The 11,166-nt window shown below is 46.8% G+C and overlaps 1 protein-coding gene across 1 annotated transcript in view; it reads left to right on the top strand.

Annotated features, from left to right (window-relative positions):
• The window catches only part of BMP6 (bone morphogenetic protein 6), a 131,859-nt gene that overhangs the window by 117,179 nt on the left and 3,514 nt on the right, over window positions 1-11,166 (top strand). The window contains exons 3-4 of the mRNA XM_023512281.1: window positions 1,320-1,468; window positions 2,218-2,415. Coding sequence (XP_023368049.1) covers window positions 1,320-1,468; window positions 2,218-2,415 — 347 coding nt within the window. The remainder of the gene's footprint in view (window positions 1-1,319; window positions 1,469-2,217; window positions 2,416-11,166) is intronic.

An 11,166-nucleotide genomic window follows, 5' to 3' on the forward strand; every position in this document is an offset into this window, starting at 1 on the left:
AGTGGCATCATCATAGCTCACTGAAACCTCAAATTCCTATTCTCTAATGATCCTCCTGCCTCAGCTTCCCAAGTAGCTGGGACTACATGTACATGGCACCACATCCAGTGTAGAAACGGGATCTCACTCTTGTTTAGGCTGGTCTTGAGCTCCTGAGCTGAAGCGATCCTCCCACCGCAGCCTCCCAGAGTGTTAGGTTACAGATGTGAGCCACCGCACCCACCCTAGTTTAGTACTTTTAACTCTAGTCATTTCCCTACCACTGTAGATATTACTGCAAAATATTTCCATATCAAGAGATTTTTAATATTTTTATGGCCAAAATATTCCCCTCCCTATCTTGGAATTCCCAGATCATTTCACATTTGTGGCCCTGGGATGTAACCTCAGATTCATTGTTGCTGAAACCCATGAAGGTAACGGTCCCCTGACAATGACGACTGTGAAATGTGGGTGAACTGAAAGAAACCCTCACACCACCTTCCCACTGCCCCTGGGGTTACATTAGTTGCAAACTGAAAAATATTAAAATATTCCCCATGGAGCCCAGTGGAAGGAATGGATTCTATGACTTTGCCTCAAAGAACCCCACCCATAGCTCACAGCTGTGCTTGGAGGAACTTTAGAGTCGCTCAACATACAGCCCCAGACACACAGTCCATATGCAAAAGGACATCCAGTGTAACCATTTAATAGCCTCAGTTAAAAGAAAAGAATGGTCACTCAGAAATGTGATGTGATTTCTTGTTTCTCTTTGTTTCACAGGAACATAAATTTTGAGGTTCTAATTTACAAAAAAAAAATAAAAGGGCAAAGCCCAATTTTGTAAATATACACACAAATCCTGATTTGGCATTTCCTTAATCCTGCTTCTCACTGCCTCCCACTTCTCTCCTTTTAGAGTTGGCTGGCCATAAAGTAAGCTATTTTTTTGCTAATAAATAGTATTACAAGTAAATAGAATAATACAATAATAAAATAAGTATTAAAATAAACCACAAAATAGCACTTGCAATTTATCCTAATTCCAAAAAGGAGTTGGGAGGGGCAGTGAGGCAAGTCTTTGGGTGAAGGTGAGGGGTGCTCCTGTGTCCATTTCTAGGAAGTGCCTGATGACTTATTCCTGTCTCTACTAATCTGTCACACCCAGGTCTCAGGGTTTTGCACCTGTCAGAGCTGTGTAGTAGGTCACTGTGCATGGTCTTTCAGGTGGACATGATCTGACTTGGGCATTTTTCATCCTGGCTCCAGGACAGGACAGAGCGGGAGGCTCTTCGGGGCAGCACACCATTCACCATGCTGTTTTTTCTTTCTTTCAGAGACTCTGACCTATTTTTGTTGGACACCCGTGTAGTGTGGGCCTCAGAAGAAGGCTGGCTGGAATTTGACATCACGGCCACTAGCAATCTGTGGGTCGTGACCCCACAGCATAACATGGGGCTTCAGCTGAGTGTGGTGACGCGGGATGGTAAGTGTTCATGCACGCACTACCAAAGTCTGGCAGGGGGTCATTTTTTTGTTCATTTCCTTTACAGCAGCTGTGATAGGACCATGGTTTCTAATCAAGTCCTCAGCTCCAGGAGGACCCTGCTGGCTCTTCCTTTATGTCTGCTATTGAGAACCCAAATCTTTTCCTGAGGACTTCTAGACAGGATGTGCAGACAGGCTTGGGTCATGTCCCTTCTGGAAGGTGGTCAGGGTGCTGAGAGGGACAATGAAAGGACAGCTGTCCTAGGCAGAGGCAGCAGAGGTGATGTTCAGAGAAAGAGAGAGGTAGGACTGACAGCCTGACTGGGGACCAGGTTTCCCCAAGGGATATTCCAGTGCTGTCTCCACCTGTGGCATCGAAGCTCAGCAGCTCAAGGTCCCCACTGCCTATTGTGTCCCCCATGGGCCCTCAGGCTGTGCACTCTGCCCAGTGGGTCAGCTCACTGGTGGAGAAGAAATCTGATCAGAAATAAAAGTGACTACAGGTGAGTAAAACCAGCAGAGACGGACAGCCTAGGGGCTCACTCCATACTGTGAAGGGGTTCGTGTACCTGTGAAGAATGTTTTCGTTCTGTGGTACACAGGTGTGCAGTTTGAGCAGGTAGGATCTGCTTCCTCACACTCGTTCTTTACTGCTGGCACTGGGGAGACTAGGAACCATCCCTTAACTGCAGCTGCAGGAATGAAGTTCCAAGTAATAAGACAGGCATGCTTTGGTTTGCATTAAAGGAGTCCATATCCACCCCCGAGCTGCAGGCCTGGTGGGCAGAGACGGCCCTTACGATAAGCAGCCCTTCATGGTGGCTTTCTTCAAAGTGAGCGAGGTCCACGTGCGCTCCACCAGGTCAGCCTCCGGCCGGCGCCGACAACAGAGCCGCAACCGCTCCACCCAGTCCCAGGACGTGTCCCGGGTCTCTAGTGCTTCAGGTAGGTTTGGGGGAAGCCTGTTTCTCCAAGGCCTGTTGGGGTTAATGACAATAAACATCGTGCTTGTGATCTCAGATGCTGAGCAACTTCTGCACCACAAATGCAAAGGCCCGTCTCTCGGTGTTGTATGGGCGGTGGAGTTCTCATCATGGTGTCCGATCATCTAGGAGGGTTCCAGGGCCCTCAGCATGGAAAACTTGTCACCCAACGACTGATTGTGCAGGCTGCAGGCATCGTGACTGCCTGTTTATCAGATGAGCGTCTTTCTGTTGCCTTCGGTTTCTCCAACTTGTTCTCATTCCCTTCAAAACTCTGTGACCACCAAGATTTTTTTTTTTCCTAGCTTTGTTATGCCTGGTGGGTTTGTGTAATGTGGACTTGTATTTGTCAGTGGTCTTTGCTGAAAGAGATGAGATATCGACTCTAACAGCCCTCTAGGATGGGTTTCACTAGGTCACTTAGCTGAGAAGGTCAGGGCTTCTGGCTTTAGGCATGGATAGTCCGTGGGCTTAGGCCATACCAGGGATCTCACTTCTTTTTTCTGTTTTCCTTTGTTGGTGACATTCTCAGAAAGACTGTCTCTATAGGGTGGCCAGGAAGGCAACCAGTAGTTCCAGGAGTTTCTTGCTCTTGGATCCTCAGCCTCAGACAGAGAGCCCTTCTTCAGCTGAAAGCCAGAACATGATTCTGGTTGGTGGGGAGTGCTCTGGATGGCCAGGCCTGAGCTGTGTGCCTGCCCTTGGAGCTAGAGAAGGAGGTCAGTCCCATTCTGCCCAGAACAGGCAAGTTCAAAGGTCAAGGAAGAGGAACTAGCCTCCACCACCTGAGTGTCATTTTGACGGTCCTTCAGACATGATCCCTCCGTGGCCAGGCCTGTTTTGGAGGTGATGGGAAGTCCACTCATGGAAACACAGAGGAAGGGGAGCAGGTGCTCCCTTCTGACAGCCAGTCCTGTAGCTAGTAAGCATTGCATTCAGACTCAGACGTTTCTGACTCTAAAGCCAGTGCTTGTGAGACCTGAGGTTCTTTGGGCTGTTGAGTAGCCTGGGAATCAAGCGTGAAGTCGGGCTTTGCAGTGGTGGGGTTTGCAGCAGAGAACTTGCTTCCCTCATTGCTACCCTGCAACTCTGGACAAACTGAATCTGTTTCATCTTCAGTTTACTCTTCTGTAAGGTGAGGGTAATAAATACCCTGTAGGTTTTCTGGGAGTAGATGAAAGGCATGAAAATCTGGCTCTCAAAAGCATTCAAAGATCAGTTACTTCCAGTTGTAGGGAACAGGTTCTCAGGGCATACATTAGGGTCCCTGGAAAGGAAGTGAAATACTTCTGGAAGACGCATGAATTCTTCCAGGTGATTATCCTGTCACCTCAGTTTTTCTCCAGGAAGAAGAGGCTCCATTTTAGAGTCTAACTTAATAAGCTGTCTCTTTTACCAGTAACTTGGATGTGGAACTTGAGGGTCCACCACCCAGTGTGATGTGACATTTTGTTTCTTGTCATCCTGGTGTTTCTTGGAAGCATTGCACAGCATGGGTGTTCCTGTGTTTACCACTAGAAACAGTCAGGGTTGGGGTTTTTGAAAAAGAAGAAGAAGAAAAAATGCTTGCTTTCCTTTCTTCATTTCAGAGGCAGCCTGCTAAACGGAGTTAATCATCTCAGTGTTTTCCTTCGGGGCACGAAGGTCTGCCAATGGCAGGCTGCAATTTATTAACGAACTGTGGTCAGTTCGGTACTGGGACCTCAGACGTGGAGGCATCTCTTGAAACATTGATTGCTTTTTAAAATTAAAATTTCACTTGATTTATTCAGCATTCCCCTTCTTCCCCCCCACCCCACCCCCTGGCCCTCCCAATACACACACTAATGTTTTTAAATTGAGAAAACATGGTGTGCCTGATTGGGGTTTCAGCAATGTCACCCAGTTATTATTTTCTAAGTCCCTTTCAACTTGTCTTTCCCCTGATTTGGTGATTTTAAATTAAATATGGATATTCAAGTTGATCTAATTTACAACGATTTGTGACGGTCTCAGGGTTGGTCTCTGCTGTCCTCCCCCCTCTCAGTGCTGCACTTCCAAAAGTGCTTTACTCCTCCCAACAGTGTGAAGGCAAAAGATTTCATAGCAAACCCCCTCCATCCTCGCCTATTTAAAAGCCTCCAAGAAAGCCTTACCAGGAAGGATTCTCCCTCCTTCTCTCTCTTCAAAGATCCCCTCAAGCAATCTGAGAAAGCGCTCCTGTCTGGCCCACTGAGGTGCAGCTTTCTATACATGGCTGCTTTTTCCTTATTTATTCTTCTGTTAGTGGAAGACGACATGCAGAGGAAGAGATTTCCAGAAAGAAGACCTGCTACCTGGAGAAATGGGCTGTCTGGTTTTTCTCTCTCGTGGGGCCAGGTGTTGCCGGGTGATCAGCTAGGTAGATATTGCAGAGACAGAAATCCATGCTCTCTGGCCTGACTGCGGCAGGCTCCTGCTTGTAAATCTTCTGGGAGGATGAAGGAAGAGATTGCTTTGCCTCTGCTGCCCCCTTCTTCCACAGCATGTGCTCCCAAGGAACGGACAGTTCTCCACCAAAACCACCACCACCAGCAGCAGCCCCCCAGGATCATCTGGCATCCGGGCAAAGAAGTTAACATCATTCATCAAATTGCCTGTCATCAGGGTGACACATGGCAGGGAAATAAGTGGCTAGTTTTGGAACTGAGCTGTACTGTGCTTCAGACGGCAGGACTAGTCCACGACAGAGGAAAGGCCAAGAGCTCCCACCACCCACCAAAATCTACTCTAACATTTGTACTTGGCTTTCAAGCTGGACTTCCAAACACGTGCATCAGACAGTGGGTTTGGACCGAAGTCTCTCTGGAGGGTTTGCAGTGGCCTCGCTTCTCTGCAGCTGTCGGCTTTGAATGCAGGCTGCGTTTTGGCCGTGTTATCCTTCTCCAGGGGCGTGGATGGCCTCTGCACGGCATCGTTTATGGTTTTTACACGTTTTACTAGTCCTGGTGCACACTGTCCTGGGCAGCCCGTCGGGAATTCTAATGAACCCGGCATGTCTTTCTCAGCCTTCGTTTTTCACCAGCCCCCTGCTCTTGTGGCACTGCTCTTGGGTTCTCTAGTTGCAGCTTGGTGCTCCCTTTCGGCCGGCTGCCGTTTGCCCTGCTTTTATGGTAGTGCTCTCTCTCTCTCTCTCTCTCTCTCAGGGTTTATTGCTTTGTCTTCTGGGGGAGAGCGACACCACTTGGCCAATCCATTATAGGATTCCACGTGTCCTTGGAGGATGATTCCATTTGGTAATTCTAAATTCTGATCTGGCTAATTTTCTAGAATTTGTCCAAGACATCTTTGGGGAGGGCATAGCTCATGCAATTTCAAGTCAGCCAGTGAATCTGAGGTTTTCTGCCATGTTAACTAGCTGGCTCCCAGTGCTGTGGCTTAGAGTTGGTCTTTGTCTTGGCAGATGACCAAAGTTTAGAAACATTATCTGCCGCTTTTTTGTTTTTGAGACAAGGTTTCACTCTGTTGCCCTGGATAGCGCCATGTTGCTGTCATAGCCCATTGCAATCTCAGACTCCTGGGCTCAAGAGATACTCCTGCCTCCGCCTCCCAAGTAGCTGGGACTATAAGCGCACACCACCACACCCAGTTAATGTTTTCTATTTTTGGTAGAGATGGGTCTCACTCTTGCTCAGGTTCGTCTCAAACTCCTGACTTGAAGTAATCCTCCCACCTCCACTTCCCAGAGTATTAAGATGACAGGTGAAGCACCACACCTTGCTACCTGCCGCTTTTAACAATTCATGTAAAATTGGAGTAGTCTCTTTCATTCTTGGTGTTGATGTTTTCACTATCCAGCTCTGCCCAGTGTCTGTGAATCCAGCAACCTCTTCAGACCTTGTACATCCTTTGGAATGAGACCGTCAGGGCGCCGATGCTCCCTGTTTCTAATGGTACACTCTCCTTCCATCCCTTCCCCACCTATGCAGACATGTGCATTTAAGGACCCCAGAAAAAATAATGTGGCTGTAATGTCCATTTAGCTACACTGGTGACTTCTTGTTAATAGCTCTTAGCTTCTATTCCTCAGGCTTCATAACTGGGACCATTCAGTATACCTCCAGCATAAGAAAGGAAACCAGAAATTTTCATTTCTTGCAAAACACCTGTGTGAGGACATTATGATGACTGTGCAGCCTTTTGCTATAGATTTCAAGGAACTTCAGTGCACAGACTTGGGGGTCTTATTCTGACAGAGTCCTCTCCTTCATCGTTGGTGTCCATGGGTTGGGGGTGCCAAAGCTGAGTGGTCAACCCACCATGGACATCCAAAGCTCAGAAAAAATAGACACAGCTCAGAACTGTGAATTGGCAGTTTGTAGTTCTTCCAAAAAGTTGAGGATTTTACTTCGTCATTTTGATCTGAAATTAAAATTTTAGGGACTATCGCTTGGCTTCCCGATGTCTTTGTTAAGAAGTAGAGGCTCATTAGGAGGCCTCATCAATGAAATCAAACTGTAATTCACAGATGTAAAGGACAGGCATGGCAATTCAAAGGTTGGAATCATTTAAACTTTTAGCATGCTGGACCCTCATTTACCACCTCAGGACAGTGGTTATCTAGGAGTGAAACAGACTGGAAAGTTCCCTTTTATCTCTTTCCAAGGTTTACCATTTGTGGCTGGGCCCTGCTTGTCCAAGCAGCCCTGGACAAGGTGGGCCAGAGTGTTGGCTGGGTTGCTGGGCACTTGCCCTGCCCACTACTCTGTGCCAAAGAATTGATCAGAGGGCCGGATTTCACTTTCTGTGCTCAACTTCGAAAATGCCAAATCCCTTAAAGAAAGTCTTCTTTTGAATTTTTATCTCTTATCTAAGATTCTTCAACTCCAAGACTAACTCTTCATTGCAGCTATACCTGGAGGGTACCCTGGGTTCCCTGGGCTCTGTGTCTAGATGTGGTAATAGCATCACTGTGGGGTAGCAGCTCCAGTTCTGGTGTCTGCAGGTCACCTGGACAGCATGGAAACCATCGTTAGTAACTCTGACCCGTGGGTCTGGAGCTGGGCTCAGAACTATGCACTTCAGGGAAACTCTTGATAACCTTTGTAATTTGGGTGCAAGCAGCCCACAAATCAGACACTGAGGACTGTTCTCCTGGGAATGGGGCCTTCCTCAGTTTGGGGTCTATTTCTCTGGGCTTTATGGGTTTTTTTTTTTTTTTTTTGAGACAAAGTCTCTCTTTGTTGCCCTCAGTAGAATACCACAACATCATAGCTCACAGCAACCTTAAACTTCCTGCCTCAGCCTCTTGAGTAGCTGGAACTACAGGTGCCTACCACAACACCTGGGTATTTTCTTTTTCTTTTTAGAGATGGGGTCTCACTCTTGCTTAAGCTGGTCTTGAACTCCTGAGCTCAGGCAATCACCTGCCTTGGCCTCCCAAAGTGCTGGGATTGTAGGTGTGAACCACCACGCCCTGCCTCTTTGGGCTCTTAAGGGGTTTTTGCTTCTCTGCAGCTCTTTACCTTCTTCCTCTACCCTGCCTTGGACTGGCAGCTGTACCCTGGGGCTGCCGAGGGCTCCCTGAGCTCTGTGTCTGGAAGTGGTAATAGCATCACCTGTGTGCGAGCCTCTGGTCCAGAGTGCAGCATTTAGACAAAGCTGCATTACCTTTCTTCATCCCACTGAAGTGGGTATGTCCATGTGAAATTTTAAACTGCATATGCTTTTACTGGCCATCTTTCGACCATTCATCTAAACAAATATCAAGTACGGTAGGGGTGAGGGGAATGTTTTTCTGCAATCACTTGATCTGTTAAAAAAAAAAAAAGTCAGTGTAGCTTCATGCAGAACCTTCAGATACCGATCCCCTGAGCAGCAGGCACAAGTATTCCTAGGCACATCAACCCTCACAAATATTTGTACATTCTTTGCCAGCACTTAACATGGAATTATGAGGAAACTTAAATGTGGCCTGAGAGTATCTGTAGGAAGAAAAACAGGGGAGTTGAATTCTTCCCTTTCCTCTCTCTGGCCCTGATCCTTGCTTAACAACAAAAATGTCAGTGTCTAGCTCTAAAAGAAATAGCTGTTCTTACAGAGAAAGTTCTCTTTGTTGAGCCCTGAGACTCAACAGCAGGTTCACAGAAAACTAGAACTGGAGTTAGAAGTGGACCCCTTTGACCGTGTCATCTTGGTTCTGACCAGCAGAAAAAGAAACTGAAAACACAAACAGAGAGAGGTTGTCCCTGCCTGTGCTCTGAGGATAGTTCTTCAGCATTGACTGGGTGTCCTGTGATTCAATTCTGACAGGGGCCACTGGGAGAGCAAGGTCCCCAGAGAGAGTGCCCTCATTTCAAACACCAGGAACAAGTGAGGTCCCCAGGTCACCCACATTTCTGTCTGACTTTCCTATAAATTGGGGTGTTTTAAATTCACCCACCCCCCACTTCATGTTTGACAATTTGCTAGAACAACTCTCAGAACTCAGGAAAGTGCTGTACTTATGATCAGAGTTTTATTTTAAAGGATATGACTCAGGGCCAGCTAAATGAAGAGCTTCTTAGGGCAGTCAGGGGAGTGGGGGTTGGGACTCACAGCTTCCACACCTACTTCAGGTGTGGCATCCTCTCAGAATGTCAATACAGTCACCACCCTGAAAGCTTCACTGAGCCTCACTGTCCAGAGTTTTTAGTGGGGCTTGATTGATCAAACCATTGGCCGTATCAGTCTCCTCCAGTCTGTCTCTTTTTCCCAGAGGTCAGACTAACCCAAAGTTCCAACCCTTTAATCTTGTGCTTGGCTTGTCTGGGGACCAGCCCCTATCCTGAAGCTATCTAGGGACCCACCATGAGCTAGGAGCCTCATTAGTTTTACAAGGACACTCCTATTCCTATTACTCAGCAAATTCCAAGGGGTTTTGCAGCTTGGAGCCAGGAATTAGAGGGGACAAGACCATACACACACACACACACACACACACACACACACATCTTTTCCATGTCTGCCTGAGCTGGAGAGGAAAGTTCTTTGTATGAATCTCTGCTTTTATATAACAAAGGATGTCAAGCTTGACTTCAGGGAGATTTCGATCCTCAGCACAGAGGAGGTATTTTCAAGTAAGTCTACCTTGAAAGAACACAGCAGAATGAGGTTCTAAGTCTATAGTAAGGCCATAATCAGGGGAAGTATGTAATTTATCATTGAACCTGAGAGAGATACCTTTTAGAGTGTAAGGAACCAGGACCTTGGCATTTTCAGAAAGTGGAGCCACGTGAACCCAGCTAGCGGGGGAAGAAAGAGTGCGGGGACGGCCTGGCAGTGCCATATCTCCTACCCCCTAACTATTGAGTGATAATTTGGCTACTCAGGGCTTGTATTAAAGTTTTCAAGAGAAATAGAACAATAGGAGAATATATACACACACGTACACACATATGTACATATATATACCTATATATACAGACATATACATACCTATATATACAGACATGAGGACATTTATCATTGGAATTGGTTCCTGCAATTATGGAAGCCAAGAAGTTCCACAATCTCCCATCTGCAAGTTGGAGACTCAAGAAAGTTGGTGGTGTGATTTAGGCTGGGTCAGAAGGCTTAAGAATCAGGAGAGCTGATGGCTTAAGTCCCAATCTGAGGCCAAAGGTCTGAGAACCAGGAGCTCTGATGTCCCAGAGCACAAGATGGATGACTCAGCTAATGAAAGAAAGAATTCATTCTTCCTCTGCCTTTTTGTTCTATTCAGGCCCTCAACAGATTGGATGATATCCACCCCCATTGGTGAGGGTGGATCTTCTTTGCTCAGTCTACTTATTCAAATGCTAATTTCCTCTAGAAACACCCTCATAGACTGTTATTCCAGTGGGGGTGACACACCAAATTAACCATCACAGGGCTCTTTATTGCGTACAGTAGAAGACTCTAATTAACGTAAAAAGAACAATCATTTAAGGATAGCAGTGAATTCATCCAGTCAACAAAAAGGCAGAGACCCAACCTCAGGGACTCAAGGCCCAGTTCAGATCTGGTCATGGTGACAATGTGCTTTGGATACCATGCCTGGGGTTATCACCCGGGACCCAGGCTGCCGCCTGTTCTTTATTTCCCCTCTTAGTTGTTTACTCAAGTTATATAGGGTGGGGTGGGGAGTATGATTGGCTTTGATGCAGTCATGAGCCTCTACTGCAGCTGCTGGTGGGGAAGAGGGGAACAATCTGTCATGGGAATTGGGGCTGATTCCCACCTATCTAGGAATCCCCTTGAGTGAGAAGCATTCCTGAGAGCTAGGTAGCCGAAACAATAAATATCCACAATGGCTGGGTATGGAATTTTAGGTTGATAGCATCAATTTTATGATATTACAGTAGAACCTTCATAGCTGACCACCTCCTTAAGTTGACCTAATTTTCAAAGACCAGACATGCACCATGTGTACACATCAGTACAGTAGGCCTAGTTCCTTGTGTTGACCACGTCCATATGTTGACTAATGTGTTATACACTTGCTCTTAGCCAAAAGGCTGAGAAGCAATTGACTAGTTTGTTATAGTCCTTTGGGTGGTCAACTTATAGAGCACTGCTTCTCAACCTTCCTAATGCCACAACCCTTTAATACAGTTCCTGTGGGTCGTAACCCACAGGTTAAGAATTGCTGTTATAGGCTTGGCGCCTATAGCTCAACTGACTGAGGCACCAGCCATGTACACCTAAGGTGGTGGGTTCGAATCCCCAGCCCGGA

Source organism: Otolemur garnettii, unplaced genomic scaffold, assembly GCF_000181295.1.
Source record: "Otolemur garnettii isolate 467f Iridium unplaced genomic scaffold, OtoGar3 scaffold00026, whole genome shotgun sequence".
NCBI lineage: Eukaryota > Metazoa > Chordata > Mammalia > Primates > Galagidae > Otolemur > Otolemur garnettii.